Genomic DNA, 18,930 nt, shown 5'->3' on the forward strand with positions numbered 1-18,930 from the left:
GCCTGTGTTTGCACTAAGCTCACTGTTGCAACTATAGGAAATATAAGAAAAATAAATAGCGTGACTCCCAAAGCATAGAGAATATTTGACTGCATCAACTGCTCTCAGTCATTTATTTTCTAATGATTAACCAGATCTTCTGCATATGCCAAAGGCCAAGGCAGCTTTAGGTAATAATGCAGTAAAAAAAAATCTGTGATTTGCCACATATTCCCATCCAATCAAAAGTATATAACTGGGGGGCGCCTGGGTGGCTCAGTGGTTTGGGCTGCTGCCTTCGGCTTGGGTCATGATCTCAGGGTCCTGGGATCGAGCCCTGCATCGGGCTCCCTGCTCCGCGGGAAGCCTGCTTCCCTCTCTCTCTCTCTCTCTCTCTCTGCCTGCCTCTCTGCCTACTTGTGATCTCTGTCTGTCAAATAAATAAATAAAATCTTTAAAAAAAAAAAGTATATAACTGGGACAACAAATATCAGGCTCAATCCCTGAGATGCCCACCTCTATCGACCCCTGGGGATTTACTTGGATCTGGTTTTTGCCTCCCTTCTATTTAGAGGTCAACCAGAAAGGATGCTTGGAATCTGGTCCAAAGTAGAGGAAAAAATTTCATTTTAAAAATTGTGCCAGCAGGGCGCCTGGGTGGCTCAGTGGGTTAAAGCCTCTGCCTTTGGCTATAGTCATGATCCCAGGGTCCTGGGATGGAGCCCCACATCGGGCTCTCTGCTCAGCAGGGAGCCTACTTCTTCCTCTTTCTCTGCCTGCCTCTCTGCCTACTCATGATCTCTGCCTGTCAAATAAATAAAGTTTTTAAAAATCTTTAAAAAAAAATTGTGCCAGGCAAAAAACAAAGGCCTCAGAATATCCAAGCAAACTTGAACAATAACAAAGTTAGGGGACTTACACTACCTGACTTCAATGTTTATTAGAAAGCTGAAGAAACCAGTACAGTGTGGTCTTGGCTCATATAAGGATTGATAAATAGGTCAATGGAAGAGATTAGAGAGATGCAGAAATAGATATGAAATTATAAAGTCATTTGATTTCTAGCAAGGGTACTAAAATAATTCAATGGGGCAAGGAGTCTTTTCAACAAATAACTCTAGGAAAAACAGAAATTCACATGGGAAGAAAATAAATTTCAACCTCCACTTCAAAATACACACTAAGACTGAGTTGAGATGAACCATAGACCTAAATGCAAAAACTAAAATCATAACGCTTTTAGCAGAAAACATAAAATAGTATCTTAGAGATTCAAAGGTAGGTAAAGGATTTTTAGTCAGCATATTAAAAGCAATAACCATAAATTAAGATATTGATAAATTGTACTAAAATTAAAATTTATACTCATCAAACAACAGAATTAAGAAAATGAATAGGCAAGCACAGTCTCTAGGAGAAAAATTAGCAAAACATATATACAACAGGATGCCTGGGTGGCTCAGTCAGTTAAGTGTCTGCCTTTGGCTCAAGTCATTCCAGGGTCATAGGATTCCCTGTTCAGCAGGGAGTCTGCTTCTCCCTCTCCTTCTCCACTCCCCACCATGGCTCCACTTATTCTCTCTCTCAAATAAATAAATAAAATCTATCTATCTATCTATCTATCTATCTATCTGCAACAAAGGACTGATACTCCAGTATATAAGGAACTCCTAAAACTCAAAGATAAATAAGCAATCTAGCTTAAAAATGGGCAAAAATTTGAACAAATACTTCACAAAAGAAAATGTACAAAAGGCCAATAAGCATATGAAAACCATACAAGATGATTAGCCATCAGGGAAATGCAAATTAAATCTCAGTAAAGAGATAGCACTACACACCCACGAGAGTGGCTAAAATTAAAAAGACTGAAAACAAATGCTGGCAAGGATGTGGAGCAACCAGAGCTCTCAGGCACAGTAGTGGGAGTGTAAAACGGTCCAATCACTTTGGAAAAAGATCTAGCAGGTTCTATAAAACTAGACATACACCCACACTATGACCCAGCAATTTTATTTTTTGGTATTTACCCAAGAGAGGTGAAAATATGTATGGATAAAAAGATTTGTACAAGAATGTTCATGGCCACTTTATTCATAAAAGCCAAAAACTGGAAATAGCCTAGATGTCTATCAATAGGAGAATGGATATACTATGGTACATCTACAGAATGTAATACTATTCAGCAATTTAACAAAAAAGTGGGGTGCCTGGGTGGCTCAGTGGGTTAAGCCTCTGCCTTCGGCCTAGGTCATGGTCTCAGAGTCCTGGGATTGAGCCCTGCATCTCTCCTACCTCTTGCCTAACTTCTCTCTCTCTCTGTGTCAAATAAATAAATTAAATATTTATAAATAAATAAATAGCAAATTATTGATACATAGAACATGGTATCATGCTAAGTATCATGCTAAGTGAAAGAAGCCTTTCATGGAATTATATAGTGTAAATGTATGATTACATTTATGTAAAGTTCCAGAACAAACAAAGCTAATCTATGGTGGGAAAAGAACCAGGTTTTCTGGAAGACAGGAATTGAGGGAACCATCTGGAGTGATGGTAATAGTCTATGTCTTGCTAGGGGTTTAGATTAGAGGTGTGTGTATTTTCCAAAACTTAGGGAATGTACACGTAAGGTTTATATATTTTATCATGTGTAAATTTTTCCTCAAAAGAAAAAAAATCTGTGAATATTGAATTCTAGCTAATGAAGTATTTAGGGGAGAAAATACTACTATCTTAAATTTACTTTGAAATGCTTAAAAGAAATAAGATTGATGAATAGATAGAGAGACAAATAGATGGATGGATGATGGATGAATGCGGGGTGGGGAGAGATATGTGATACCTATCTGAGGGATATATGGGAATTCACTGTAAAAATTCAACTTTTCCATATGTTTGAAATTTTTCATAATAAAACACTGCAGGAAAAAAAATAAAACACTGCAGAAAACTGTGCTGGATCTTTGCATTACTAAAGATGGCTACTCAGGTACATAATTTTGTTGTTTGGCTAGCAATTGTAATAGAACTTTTAAGATACAGCTCAAGGATCTTCTCCAGAAAACAATCTTCCACCCAATTTCCCTGACTGGATTAGGCCCCATTCTGTGTATAGTATTTATCACTGTGTTATAATCCCTTCTTTGTTTATTGTCTTTTCCAGGGGTGGTTTTCAAACTTTACTGACACAGACCTATAGAGTACGAAATACATATTTTTAATCACCCCAACCTAGTACATACTGAAATAGAAATTTCATGAAGCAATATCAAACTTCACTACATGCAATATACTCTGCTATTTATTATTCTGTATTATTCTCCTTTTTTTATATTTCTGGTTTTAATACACTGAATTGATTTCATGGCCCAGTTTAAAAATACTACAACAGACTGTGAACTCACATAGATTCCTAAGCATGATGCTCACTATAAGTAATTGAGGAAAAGATAAAACAAAAATCTCCATGTCTCTAGGAATTAGCACAGGGTTAGGCATATACCAGTAGTCAAAAAAAAAAAAGTTTGATAAAAGAAAAAATACACATCTCTGGGGAAGATCATCTTCATAAATCACCTTTTGCCCTCTCTCACTTTCCTTTTTTAAGAATAAGAGTTTCTTATAAGACAATCTTAATCTTAAATTAAGACATCTTAATCTTAAATTAAGATGAAAACATAGACCTGAAGGCACAGATACAGAGACAAGCAAAACTGGAGAAGGCACCTTTAAAATTGTTGAATTTGAGGGGCATATTGAGATAGGCATGACTGCTAAAGGCCTGCTGTTAAGTCTTTCAAAAAAGGCCTAATATGGTGAAGTCACTGAAGTCTGGGATATCTGGTCTTCGGCTCCAGAGGTCAGAAATCATCTTGTAAATGACCCAAAGATTACTTAAGCTAATGAAATTCACAATATGCTGGTGCAAAGCCCATAGTAATGAATATTTACTATTGAACACCTACTATGTATCAAACAATATCCCAAGTACTATCCTCAAAACAACCACAGAAGTAGAGCTATCTCATGTTATTATCTCTGTTTCAAAAGGGTGCCTAGGTGGCTCAGTCAGTTGATTTTGGCTCAGGTCATGATTTCAGGGTCTTGAGATCCACCACTGTGTTATGCTCCATGCTCAGCATGGAGCCTGCTTGGGATTTTCTCTTTTCCTCTCCCTTTACCCCTCTCCCGCATGTGCTTCCCCACCCCCAACCTCAAATAAATAAATAAGTAAATATATTTTGTTAGATTTTATTTATTTATTTTACAGAGAGAGAGAGAAAAGAGTACAAGGAGGGGGAAGCTGCAGGCAGAGGGAGAAGCAGGCTCCCCACTGAGCAGGGAGCCCGACATGGGGCTCCATCCCAGGACCCTGAGATCATGAGCTGACGGCAGATGCTTAACTGACTGAGCCATCCAGCACCCCAAATAAATAAAATCTTAAAAATAAATAAAGAGCATTGGCATTGGTTAACATTTTAAATCTCATTATCTTATGAAGATATGATGGTTGATAAGTTATGTACACCCATTTTTGGGGGAACATTGATTGTCACACAAGAGAGGATACATGAATTTCTTACACTTCAAAGGACACTAGGAAGATATGGGGACTTGAATTGCTTTTGCAGTATTCCATCCTAAAGGGAAGCCTACTAACAAAGGAGACAAAAGCAATGAAGAACCAGAGTCTTCTTTTCAGGGAATTGGTACAAAATGGATGCTCCTTTCAACTCACTGAATAAATTAAGAATGCATGCTATGTGAGAGACAGTAACGGTATTGATGGCAGCCAATGTCAACTGGAGAAGCAGAGATAACCAAAACACAGAGTAGCTAAGTAGCTAGATTCATCTCTCCTCTATTCCTACTTCTAGCCTCCAACACCAGAAGATTTGTTTTGAGAAGGAAAGAAAAAATATTCTAGAACCAGACATTCCCCAACCCAATCTATAGCGGTTTGAAGGGGAATGAATGAAAAATTTACTATACTCCCTTCTTCATTTCAAGTCCCTGTGGCTACAAGTTAGACGGCAATGGAGTAGACGGCAATGGAGTAATGAAGTTTTAACTAGGATAGGCTAGACTTTGAATAACTTAAAATACCAGGAAAGTATGGAATCTTCCCCAGGGGGAACATAGTATAGTGGAGCAATGATTAGAGAAAAACAAAGCATTTTATTTCATACCTCAACCAAGTTCAGATTCCTTAGTAACTTGATCACGTAAAAGGAACAATAGTATGTAGCTTATAATAGAATGTTAAGTGAATGAATCAGAACTGAAATTGTATTTATGTGGCAAGTACAAATGTATGAGTAATCTGAGTATGTTAAACAATACCTGGAGCAGATAATTGAATTTTCTCTACATCACTATTTTGTATAAGGTCAGCAATGATTGTATAGCTAACCAAACCTGCTGTAACACTTCTTCTTCTTCTTCTTCTTCTTCTTTTTTTTTTTTTTGCCGTTTATTTAAGAAGGAAAGTAAGTTTATTTAGCAAGATTGCTTTTCATAAATCCATGCTGGATAATAGATACGTGGCCACCCTCTGTGGACTCGTAAATCAGGGTGGTTTTTTGTTTTGGTTTGGTTTGGTTTTTGTTTTTTTTCATTGTTATTGTTTTTCAGAGATTAACACCATAGTAGTTCAAAGAAGACTAAACAAAGTATGATCTCTCAGTTCCTCCCTTTTCCATTAAAATTTGAGTATTATGCTTGATTTTTTCCATTATCTGCAATCATTCTAGTTTGCAGGGAGTTCATACATATAATTGTTAATAGCGGAGATATTTTAGGGAACATGTTTTTGATCCCTCCAGTGAAGATTCCTTTAGGCCCACCTGATGTGAAATCATGTACCCTAAACTATTCTCTCTCTAACTCCAATTTCTATAGCATCATTGTTAATATTTGTATGAGGACTCTAATTTATGAAAACTTCCTCTCATACTAGAATGTTTTAGGACACTGGTGCAGAATAAAGAATCTCCTGGAATTGTTTACAACATATTGATCTCATACACAGAATGCCCTAACGCTTTCTTAAACCAAGCCTGGTACGAGATAAAAAGTTTGTCTATCTTTTAAAAATCTCAACCCCAGGGCAGTCTGCTTCCTCCTCTCCCTCTGCCTACTTGTGATCTCTGTCAAATAAATAAATAAATAAAATCTTAAAAATCTCAACCCCATATGACCCCAGTGGAAAATACATATGAATCAGATAGCATAAAAATAAAGCAATGCTCACTAAAGAATGACCTTTTAAATTATAGCTTATTGTTCTGTCACAATTATGATTTAGGTACTTATCTTCCTTTAATAGATGGATAAGGTGTTATGACATACTAAATACATAACTATGCAATTTTCATTTGTGCTTAGATATGGGCTCATATACAATTAAATCTCCTAATAGTAAATAAAATTGTAAATAAAATTTGGCATTTAAACACATTATCTAATTTATTTTTTAATGCAAAGCAAAGCAAAACTAAGATAATTAAATCATACTGATACTATTTGAAAGAACTGGACATTTGTCATCTCCCTGCTACTGTACTTCCATGCATTTTGCTCAAAAGAACAACCTGAAGTTCAAAATCTGAGATTCAAAGAATTTGAAAGTCCAAATTTCCAAAAGGAAAAAACAGCAAAAAAAAAAAAAAAAATCTTTACTAAATGAAAGAAACATAAAATTTAGCTCAGCAGGGCTTCTATATACCCAAGGACAATGTAGATGTATAGACACAATCTTTTGAAAAGAAAATTTCTTCCTGGTCTTTCTTGTGATTCTGGAATAATAAAACTTACATGAAACAAAATGTTATAATTATTTGTTAATATTTTAAAAATATATTAGGAAACCCTTGCCATTGTTCTTAGAACATCTCATAAATAGAAGTTTTCATTTCTCCAAGTATTTTGTTCTTAAATGAGAATATTACATATTTTAAGTCAACATTCAGATTTTTATTTTTCTTATTTTTTTTAAAGATTTTATTTATTTATTTGACAGAGAGAGATCACAAGTAGGCAGAGAAGCAGGCAGAGAAGGGGGTGAAGCAGGCTCCCCGCTGAGCAGAGAGCCCGATGTGGGGCTCGATCCCAGGACCCCGGGGCAATGACCTGAGCTGAAAGCAGAGGCCTTAACCCACTGAGCCACCCAGGCACCCCAGCATTCAGATTTTTAGATAAGAATTCATAAAATGAAAATACAACCCAGTATTGTAGTAAATAGATAATTCCATTTATATAGGAATTGTCCTCAAGGGCTAGACAGAGTGGGGAGGAAGATAAACAAACCTGAGAGTAGGCCTAAGAAGAGAGGATATAAGCAAGCTTAATATTAATGTATTCAATATAACTCTTCATCTGAATAAAAATCTTTTATAAATGGTAAGAGAATTTGTTCTCACTTCAAGTAAGAACTCAGAGATGAAGATAACATAGTTCCAGTCCTGGAGGAGTTATCAATAAGAGGTAAATAAGCCTAACAGTGGAGAAGATGATGATTCATAATTATCCCCTAGGAGGACAGATCAGGAAGTGAAGCAATCTTTCTGTGATAAGGAGACCTACCTTGGTGAGTGAACACAGCAGGCCCCATAAACAGCAGGCCTCAATGAAGCCAACTGGAGAGAAGTGAGAGAGGAGTATAAAAGCCTCACTTGGGGTGAAATGTGGGGCTGCGGCAGGGAACAGCATGGATTCGCTGCTGTTTGTTGTGGGAAGCCCAGGGAGAAAAGGAGGAAGGATGTTATATCCACTGTACCACATACCTAGTACCTCTCCTTCAACTCCGTAAGTATATTCCTGATAGGACCTTGCTTTGGGGAGATGGCAGCCTACATCTAGTGATTGAATGTTTGGGTGCAAAACTTATTGAAGGGTAGAGATGGAAGCGTAAAAGAGCAGGGTAAGCGGCTGATGAGGAACAGCTAGGCTGTCTTAGAACTCCGTGAAAAAGCTAGAATCTAGGTTAAAATTTTCTGGGGGTAAAACTAGACCTACTGGGACGCCTGGGTGGCTCAGTTGGTTAAGCGGCCGCCTTTGGCTCAGGTCATGATCCCAGCGTCCTGGGATCGAGTCCCACATCGGGCTCCTTGCTCCGCGGGGAGCCTGCTTCTCCCTCTGACTCTGCCTTCCACTCTGTCTGCCTGTGCTTGCTCTCACTCACTCTCTTTCTGACAAATAAATAAATAAAATCTTTAAAAAAAAACCACAAAACTAGACCTACTGATGGTTTGGGCTCATCTGCAAGAATACATGTATCCTGGACAACCTTGTCTTTGGAGCCACTGTACCAGAAATAAATGTACTCTGGCAAATGATCATCTCCTGGCAATTGTGTTGATTACCTACCTTAGGCCAGAGCTACTTTCTGGTGACATCCAAAGAACAACGTACTAAGAAGGAAAGGACTGACTGTATTATACACATGTTGGTAGGATGGGTTGGACCCAATAAGGTGATTTTTAGTCTTTGATTCGAATGTTGAAGGATGTTTTACAGCAAAGAAACTTAGCAGTTTCCTTTCTTTTTTCTTCAAATATTCTATTTATTTATTTGTCAGAGAGACAGAGAGTGCACAAGCAGGAGGAGCAGCAGGCAGGGGGAGAAGTGGGCTCCATGCTGAGCAAGGATCCTGATGTGGGAATAGATCCCAGGACCCTGGGATCATGACCTGAGCCAAAGGCAAACACCTAACCGACTGAGCCACCCAGGTGTCCCGAAACATAGCAGTTTCCAATCCCAAGAACCATGAAGTGCTGGAACAAAAGTGGAAGCTTAGCTGTTTTGGGGAGAACTTACGTTCTTAATGGTATTACTCCAAAATCATTGAACAAACATTTAATAGATGTCAATCATGTACCAGACACAATGACTTTCTTTCCAAAGTAACATATTTCATGATGGAAATTAGGCCTTTCAATAGCAAGAATGGGAAGAAAAAAGTAGAAAAACAAAGGACCAAACAGAGATACCAACAGTATCTCTAACATGAACTTGCTGAGAAGTCTTAAAGAAGAATGTGGGTTGAAGTCAGGGATTTTCAGGGGTGCACAGGTGATTTACTTGGGTGGGATATATTAAAAATTAGTATTCATATTCTTTTTGGTCTAAAAAACAAAAAGTTAGGGTGCCTGGGTGGCTCAGTTGTTAAGTGTCTGCTTTCAGCTCAGGTCATGATCCCATGGTCCTGAGATCAAGCCCCGCATTGGGCTCCCTGCTCAGCAGGAGGCCTGCTTCTCCCTCTTACACTCCTCCTGCTTGTGTTCCCTCTCTCGCTGTCTCTGTCTCTGTCAAATAAATAAATTAAATCTATAAAAAAAAATTTTAAACCCCAAAAGGTTAACAATGGTAATATTTAATATAGGAACAAAGAATAATAAAAATATATTAGATATGTATTTATATGGAGATATGAACAAAAGTTTTAATGCATATGTTACCAAATAAAAAAATAAGGCAGCGATTAGATTACCTGATTTCTAAAATCATTATGCTCTAAAGTTCTGATTTTATATTATTCAAAGTGCTTTAGTTTCTCTTAAACTATGTTTAAAAATCCTACCATATCTATAACATAAACTTCCCCATATACAACAAAATTTAATTTTACAATGATATGAAAAAGTAAACCTTTCATTATTTAAATGCATCCTAACCCTACCAACACACTCTTCTTACCTGATGAAGCAGGTTCTCTTTGCATTATATGATGCCAGTTGGCATGACCCTTTCTTCCTCTTAGCTCACTCAAGAGACTGGCAAAAGGATTCTCTGAGAGCCCTATGTTGATGAGATTAACAAAACCTTAAAGTCTGGATTCCTTCTAGCAAAATTTTCAGAATTCTTGGGCACCTGGGTGGCTCAGTGGGTTAAGCCGCTGCCTTCGGCTCAGGTCATGATCTCAGGGTCCTGGGATCGAGTCCCGCATCGGGCTCTCTGCTAAGCAGGGAGCCTGCTTCCTCCTCTCTCTCTCTGCCCGCCTCTCTGCCTACTTGTGATCTCTGTCTGTCAAATAAATAAATAAAATCTTAAAAAAAAAAAAAAATTTCAGAATTCTTTAAATTTTACTAATTTGCACACTGACTGGTTGGTTTAGTTTGTTGATAACCATATATACATACATATATATCTAGGTATGTATGTAGACATATATGTATATATAGTCCCTCAAAATCCTCATTTATAAAAAAAATTTAGAAAAAACACTGTCATAAAGCTAAACTATTTAAGGGATGGATTTATGAACTGAACATTCAAGTAATGGCATTATATAGTTGGTATAAAAGCTACTCACTTTTTGTGTCCAGATGATAGAAGTTAAGAGTCTTGCTGTGCATTGTAGAATGAGTAAATAGATCGCAAAGAAGTTGGCTGAAAAACAGTCCATTAAAATGACAGCTTCCATAATAATGCAAATATACTTAACACTACTAAGCTGTGTGTTCAGAAATGATTAAGATGGTGGGGGCACCTGGATGGCTCAGTCAGTTAAGCATCTGCTTTTGGCTCAGGTCATGATCCCAGGGTCCTGGGATTGAGCTCACACTGGGTTCCCTGCTCAGTGGGGGACCTGCTCCTCTCGCTCTCTCTGCTCTTCTCCCAGCTTATGCTCTCTCAAATAAATAAGTAAATAAATAAATAAATAAGTCTTTTAAAAAATAGAAAAACAATTAAGATGGTCAATTTTGTTTTATGACAGTAAAAAAACACAATGACTGAAATAATATACCAGTTTAAAATGAATATTTCTAATCATAATTTTTACCACTTTCCAGTCTTATTTTTTAATATCTAAGTATCTCTGATAAAAGTTTTCTTCACCTTCCCTCTATCCTGAAGCTTTCCATATTAAGAAACAACACAGAGCAGCAAAAAAATTTAAGACAGGGGTGCCTGGGTGGCTCAGTGGGTTAAATCCTCTGCCTTCAGCTCAGGTCATGATCCCAGGGTCCTGGAATCAAGCTCTACATCGGGCTCTCTGCTCAGCAGGGAGCCTGCTTCCCTTCCTCTCTCTCTGCCTGCGTCTCTGCCTACTTGTGATCTCTGTCTGTCAAATAAATAAATAAAATCTTTAAAAAAAAAGTTTAAGGCAGAAGAATAATTTGAAACAGTATTTTCACATGAAATGTGAAATATCTTAGGCATTACTGTATTACTGTAGGTAGACACAAATAATTAATGCCATTCTTGCAAATTGTAGTTTCAAAGAGTAAATCATGCCTCACTGGATGGTCATATGTAAACAAGTATAAGCAATTATAGTACTCTTCCCTCATTTTGACCAATCTTTGCTTGTAAATAATGATACAATGAAAAAAGAGAAATATTAATTTTCTACTGTTCCTTGTCTCAAGCTGTTTCTCTTTGATTCATAGAACGTAAAGAAGAGGATAAAAAGTTAGTAAATATGTCCAAAAACATCCAAAAAGATGCTGTTTCCTTTTTTTTTTTTTTTAAGATTTTGTTTATCTGACAGACAGAGATCGCAAATAGGCAGAGAGCCAGGCAGAGAGAGAGAGGGAGAAGCAGGCCCCCCGCTGAGCACAGAGCCCATGAGAGGCTAGATCCCAGGACTCTGGGATCATGACACTAGCGGAAGGCAGAGGCTTTAACCCACTGAGTCACCTAGGCGCCCCAAGATGCTAAGTTTCTAATTATGAAAGAAAACAACATAGCCTCATTCAAGGAAGCAAACAGTATATAATTTTTTAAATCCCTCATTATTCTCTTCTCTAAACTCCCCCTTCTAGAGGCAGTCACTGTTAAAGTTGTTAGGTATGCTTTTAGATGTTTTCTATGTTTATATCAAAACACATTTCTTTACATGAATAACATAACATTGTAAGGTTGTATAACTTATTTTTTAACCTATTATAAATATTCTCCCAAACCAGTACATATTAACCAAACCCTTCTGATGAATGTTTAGGTTATTTCCAATTTTTCAGTAAAACTAATGCTGCATTGAACATCTGTTCATATATCTTTGCATTCTTAGGCAGTTTTGTAGGATAAATGCTTGTAAGTGGAACTGCTGCCTCAAAAGATATACAAGTTTTAAAAACATACAAATTTAAAATATGTTAAATTTATTAAAATCGCTAAAATACTTCTCAAAAAGTACTAGTTTGTATTTCTATGGGTACTGTATGAGAGTTACAAAAAGGAGTGTGCAAATTGTTGGTAAAGTGTGTCTTTAAATTAGTCTTCTAATAGTTTTTGATATAAACATCTATTTTTATTTTATTTTAACTCATGAAAATCAAGTATGTGGGTAGGGCATTCTGGGTACTTGGTCTGGGAATTGAAACTCATCGTCCTCCTCTCCTCCCGATTAGTGCTATGAACTAAACAAATTAGTTAAATAGCTATTGTTATTTGCCTGAAAAGAGAGAGATATTTTGAAACAAAGATACATTAAGTATCTTCATTTTCCTTTTAGATCTCAGATTTCCTCTATGTACTATCTGACGTCCATCTCTTTAATACCATGTTTTGTAGAGATTTCAACACAGGATGACAAAATTTACTAGTCTTTATGCACTTGAACCTTTATCAAACATGTGGTTGCTAATTCATTCCTAATAGCACAATCTGGCTTTTTCTTGGAGAAAAATGCCTTTTCTAAACCTCTTATTCTAGAATAAATATTACCATACAACTATCACCTCATATTAACATATTTTAGAGTCTACAAACCTCTTTCACAAATACTGTTCCATTTTGCTTTTCACAACCAGTTGTGGTGACTGGAAGGATAGTATTATTTCCACTTAATAGATGAAACAAGGATCATGAAGTAGTAGAACTGAGACTAGCAGGGCATTGAACTTTCCACAGCCCGCTACTGCCTCTTGCATTTGTATAAGGACAGCATATTCCTTTTGCAGAAATTTTATTCCAGGGGCACCTGGGTGGCTCAGTGGGTGAAAGCCTCTGCCTTTTGCTCAGGTAATGATCTCAGGGTCCTGGGATCCAGCCCCACAAAGGGCTCTCTGCTCAGCAGACAGCCTGCTTCCCCCTCCCCACCCCAACCCCCGCCTGCCTCTCTGCCTCCTTGTGATCTCTGTCAAATAAATAAATATTAAAAAAAGAAAAGAAAAGAAAAGAAACTTTATTCCATAGTGGCTAACATTCACTTCCTAAGTTCCCTTTAGAACAAGGTAAAATAAAATTTATAAAGGAGGAAGGAACCCTGCAAAAAAGGAAACTATCTTTTTTCTTTTTGATAATTTTACTACCTTTCTGAAGAAGAAAGAAGTCATTTTTGAAAGAAAGAAGTCATTCTTTCAGAATGACTGTACCTAAACACATATTCTGTGGCATTGTAAAAAATATGTGTGAACAATTCTAAGACAAGGAAAATATAAAACTATAACCTCAGGGTGCCTGGGTAGCTGCCAGTTAAGCAACTGACTCTTGATTTCGTCTGGTCATGATCTCAGGGTCCTGAGTTCAAGCCCCAACTCGGGCTCCATGTTTAGCATAGAATCTGTTTGTCTCTCTCCCTCTGTTCCTCCCCCTACTTGCACTCTCTCTTTCTCATAAATAAACAAATAAACAAACCAACAAATAAATATTTTTAAAACCCTATAACTTCAGTTCTGTAAGCAGATCATATTAAATGCTAGTCACACAATATATGTTTAATTGTACTTCTTATTCATATTCACCTTATTTCTTATTTGTATTTATCTTATGTAGATTTCATTACATTTTTTCCTTACAACTAGCTATAATGTCACAGGACTAATCTATTTCAGATTTTCTTACTTTCTTATTATAAAGGTAACTACTGGTCAGCAGCTGGCCAACCTACAAATAAGGTGGTTTTATAAAGAAATGAGTCTTGCAATTTTGAAAAAATGATTATTTTTAAAAAATTGTTTTCTTTTTTTGATACATACTGTCATTAATAGCCAATTTCAATTTCTTCTTAACATTAGGATGGTATAGGGGCGCCTGGGTGGCTCAGTGGGTTAAAGTCTCTACCTTTGGCTCAGGTCATGATTTCAGGGTCCTGGGATCGAGTCCCACATCGGGCTCCCTGCTCAGCGGGGAGCTTGCTTCCTCCTCTCTCTCTCTCTCTGCCTGCCTGCTTGTGATCTCTGTCAAATAAATACATTTTAAAAACAAAAAACAAAAATCAAAAAAAAAAAAACATTAGGATGGTATAAATAAAATCTTCAAAAAAAAAATTAGGATGCTAATTTCTTGTGTTTCATTAAGGTATAGAGAAAGATCTGAGCATTCTCCCTACCTTTTCTGATCTTTGTCTTCAAGAGGGCCATCTCCATGCTGTTGAGCAAATACTGGGCTGAGTGTCTGGAGAACAGGACTCTTACATTGGCTGTATACTGAGTATAAACTAGGGCAATTTATTTTTCCTGGGCTTTAATGTCCTCATTTCTAAAATGAGGGGGAGTGTTCGTTCTAGACTATCATTCCAAGGGTCCATTTTAGCTCCAGCAATAGCACTGTAAAGCCTATTAACCCACATTTGTTGAGACGGGGCAATTAGGGTCCAGACGACGTTGTGGGAATATTTATGGATACTTAAATAATGTCTTATCTTCTGGGACGAAAAAGTTTCAACAGTGATTAAGTACTAACAAGCCCTAAGCCCCAAATCAGGAAGCATCCTGTGACGTGATTCAGGCCACCAGGACTTGAGACATGTAGGACACATCAGGCCACTTGAGGTCTTATTAGGTAACTATTTCCGTGCCCCAATGCCTAGTAATCCTAGGAGTGAAAGCAGAGTACCTAAATATTACACTGTATACTGCTTAAAAACATGACAAAAGAAAAACGACGTTAAACAAGCATTTACGGAGAAAACAGAAACAAAAAAAGCGTGAATTTCTCCAGTAAGTGCAACTCAATTCCTCTATCTTCCTACATAAACCTAGGCCTCGGGTGTTTGTGCTGGCCCAGGGGAAAGTTTTTCTAGCAGTCTCCGAAATATTGCTGGTGGAATGGAGAACAGCTTTAGAGTATTTGTATCATTCAAATCCGCTCCTAAACAAATTCTCCACGGGCGAGCCAGCGGGCATCTGAACACAGATGGCCCCTCGCGCGGCAGTCCGCTCGGTTCGGGCCTGCAAAGCGGCTGACGGTAGTCGCCGTGGCTAGGCAACGGTCGGAGCTTTCCCCTCGGCATCAGCCCCGCCTCTGGAAGTGCTTCCACCTCCCGGCGCCTGGAATCTCCTCCCCTCATTGGCCAGCGACCTGCCAGAGGTGGGCGGGGGAAATGCGTCAAACAATGAGCTCATTTCCGGCCAGGGAGCGCGCGGGTTGATTCGTCCTTCCTCAGCCGCGGGTGCTCGCAGCTCGGAAATGGCGGGTAAGTTCCCGGGAAAAGTTTACCAAGGGGAGGGGGCGGGTAGGTTTGGGAAAGAACGCCGAGACCGTGGTGACAGTGCCCGCCTGGAACTTTCCGGCTCCAGCCTGGGTTCCAGAAGGCTTGCTTCAGCCTGAAGGGACGGAACTCTCAGCACAGCTCCCTGTTGGCCGAGGTTCGTGCCCCCGCCCCCAACTACTCGGGGTTCTGTGCCTTCTGCGGGGAGCTCGGCCCCTGCGGAGGGCCGAAGAAGCCCGGGGAAAGAGACGCGGTTTGGCTTGGAAGGTGCCGGATGCCTTGAGGCCTGTTGATCTTCTGGTTTCTCTTTTTGCACCGCTGCCTCAGCCGCAGTAGTTTGGTTCTGTTCCCGCCAGCTGATTTTAATGTTCGGGTCGTCGTCCTCTTCCAGGTCTCCCTCCACCTTCCACTACAGTCAACTTCTGAGCTAGCGCATTGCTTGCTGCCTTGCCCTGCACTAGGGCTCTCCCTTGAACCTGGACTTCGCAGTCGGCTTTTTAATCTCTGGCGCTTTAATATTCCTAGGATGGATTTAGGTTTTCTTTGAGAGAGATCGTTCTCGCATTCTTCCTTCATCTAAACTTCTCATAGTACTTTATACTATAATTTTCATGTTCATTCTCTTTTTTTGTCTCTTCAGTTTTCAGCATTTAGTAATGAATAATTGCTGTTTTGTACGTGTATTAAGATTATTTTGGTGTGAGTATATACTTTTTCCCAGTTACAGACCTTTTGGAGTGAAGGACCGTTTCTACTTTTATCTTTCCGCAGTGCCTTCATAGTAGTCTTTTTTTTTTTTTTAAAGATTTTATTTATTTATTTGACAAGACAGATCACAAGTAGGCAGAGAGAGAGAGGGAAGCAGGCTCCCCGCTGAGCAGAGAGGCCGATGTGATGCAGGGCTCTATCCCAGGACCCTGGGGATCATGACCTGAGCTGAAGGCTTAACCCACTGAGCCATCCAGGCGCCCTTCATAGTAGTCTTACTACACTTCTGTGGATGGGCTGCGAAGACAGGCTATCACGTGAGCTCTACAGATAAAGAAGAAGAATTCTACCAGATAGTGACTGTGGAATCTTAGGGGTACACTAGTGCATAAAAGAGGGAGAACATACGTGTATGGTGTACATACAGTAAGAATTACAACTAAATTTGAATCTCTGCCTCACCACTCAAAAGTTGGGTGCACTTAAGCAATTAAACCTCTTTCTTTCTTAATTTCTTTTTTTTTTTTTAAAGATTTTATTTATTTTTTTGACAGACATCACAAGTAGGCAGAGAGGCAGGCAGAGAGAGTGAGAGGGAAGCAGGCTCTCTGCTGAGCAGAGAGCCTGATGCGGGACTCGATCCCAGGACCCTGAGATCACGACCTGAGCCGAAGGCAGCGGCTTAAACCACTGGGCCACCCAGGTGCCCCTAAACCTTCTTCTAAGCCTGAGCGTTTTAGTATGAAATGGGGCCAACATAGTATTTACTTGTCTCATAGGGTGTGGGGATTAAGCCAGTGTGTGATTTCACAAATTAAATTTTGTTGCATACGTCATATATAATTCCTTAAATGGGTTCTTTTATCTCAGTTTTATAAATTAGGGTCAGAGGAGTCAAGTAATGTGCTCTAGTTCTAGTTCACAGATCTGATAGGTAAGTGGTGAAGCCTGGATTTCATTTCAGGAATTCTGACAATAGACTTAATCTATACTGCCTCAGATGTTCCCTATTTTCTGTGTATGTGTATTTTTTTAAACCTTTTATTAAAGTTTATGGCATGTCATTGTACCTTTCTTTTGTTTCTTCTGTTTATGACTTCTTTTTCCTGAATTTTTATGTTCGTTTTGTCAGATTTATTGTCATCTTTGCTTGAAAGTTTACCTGGATTGCTTCCATTTTAGTTATTTATTACATATGTCGATGGGTAGCCACATTTTAGTAAAATCATTTGGTTGCCGATAGCCCATCGTTTATGACTTTGTACAAATATGGTTAAAAAACCCTTTTTTTAAAAATGCAGTGAAAATTTTCTTTCCTAACGCTGTCCCCACTCCTTCTCTCTTATCCCAGAGATAACCACAGTTACCAGTTTCTTGTGTGTCCCTCCTGAGATAATCTCTGCATTATCAGTTGATAGTTTTTTAATGGTTGATCTGAAGTACTCTGGGTAGAAATTTTCCAGTATTAGAGATAAAATGCTATTGTAATTATCAAAGGGTGTTCTCACCTTGTGTATTGGTGGAGCAATGGCACCCTTTTATATTTTAAAAAACTGCTTAGATAGAAATCCTAGCAGGTAATATTCATTACTATTAAATAGAGAAATGTCAGTAGTCATGTTAATTTTAAGATTTACTTATTTATGTAAAGCAAGCCTAGTTCATAAGCCTTTGGCAAAAATGATGTTTTTCCTGTTTTATAATGGGGCAGTCATACTCTATATTTATTTAGGATTATGTGGAGAATGACCTGTGCTTTTATAGTTTGTTGCTTTTATGATCTATTAGCATGTTTTAAATCTTCTGTTTATTCCACTTCTAATAAGAACCCTCTTTGTAGGTTTGACTATTTAAACCATTTCCAACAAGACCTTTTAAAAACTTTCCCTTAGGATTTGGTGCTATGGAGAAATTTTTGGTTGAGTACAAGAGTGCAGTGGAGAAGAAACTGGCAGAGTACAAATGTAACACCAACACAGCAATTGAACTAAAATTAGGTATGTATGCTATTTCTCAGTGGTGTTATGTATGCATTGTGTGTTCATATATAATCTTTTTTAAAAGTTTGAAGTAGAATTTTATGTAAGAGCAGTTCATGTAAATGTATAGTTTTCTGCATGCATTGAACACATTCAGATTTTATTCAGTCTTCATTTATGTCATGGAGTGGGTAGATGTTTAGCAGAGTTTACATGTAGGAAGTACAGCATGTTAAGTGTTCTCAGGCTCTTTAAAGTATTTACCTTTATGCTTTTGCTCTTAAAAATGGTAGGCAGTAGTGTTGGTGGGGATGTGGAAAGACACTCATTGCTGATGGGAATGTAAAATGATGCTACTACTTTGGAAAACAGTTTGGTATGTTCTTAAAAAGTTTAATGAACTGTATGATCCAGAAGATCTACTCTGTGGGATCTACTCAAGAGAAATGAAAACATATGTCTGTACAAAAATTAGTACATGAATAGTCATAGCAGCATTATTCACAGTGGCCCAAAAAGAAAAGAGCCCAGATCTCCATCATCTGGTAATAGAATAAACAAAGTATGATCTATCTGTATGATGGAATACTACTTGACAATAAAAAGGAATGAAGGTCTAATACATGCTATAACACGGGTGAACTCAAAAATATTCTAAGTGAAAGAAATCAGACGAGAAAACCCCCACATATACAATATGATTCTATTTGTGTGAGATGTTTGGAAAAGGCAAATCCACAAGCAAGGTAGAATGGTAGTTGCCTGAGGCTGACTGAGAATAATGACTGCAAATGGGCATGAGATTTCTTTTGGGGACAATGGCAGTGTTTTAAAATTAGTTTGTGGCAATGGTCACACAATTCTAAATTTATTAAAAATTAC

At 38.1% G+C, this 18,930-nt stretch overlaps 2 protein-coding genes across 3 annotated transcripts in view; one reads left to right on the forward strand and one right to left on the reverse strand.

Moving 5' to 3' along the window:
• SLC25A12 (solute carrier family 25 member 12) overlaps positions 1-18,930 on the reverse strand; it is a 198,758-nt gene that overhangs the window by 107,333 nt on the left and 72,495 nt on the right. The window lies entirely within an intron of this gene.
• The window catches only part of HAT1 (histone acetyltransferase 1), a 60,923-nt gene continuing 57,268 nt past the window's right edge, over positions 15,276-18,930 (forward strand). The window contains exons 1-2 of one of the 2 annotated variants that reach the window (XM_032355947.1): positions 15,276-15,346; positions 17,962-18,066. In XM_032355947.1, the coding sequence (XP_032211838.1) occupies positions 15,340-15,346; positions 17,962-18,066 (112 nt within the window). In that variant the 5' untranslated portion in view covers positions 15,276-15,339. Of the gene's footprint in view, positions 15,347-15,366; positions 15,519-17,961; positions 18,067-18,930 lie in introns of those variants that run through there. The other variant, XM_032355949.1, reaches the window with a different exon arrangement.

This window comes from Mustela erminea, chromosome 8 (assembly GCF_009829155.1).
Source record: "Mustela erminea isolate mMusErm1 chromosome 8, mMusErm1.Pri, whole genome shotgun sequence".
Classification (NCBI taxonomy): Eukaryota; Metazoa; Chordata; class Mammalia; order Carnivora; family Mustelidae; genus Mustela; species Mustela erminea.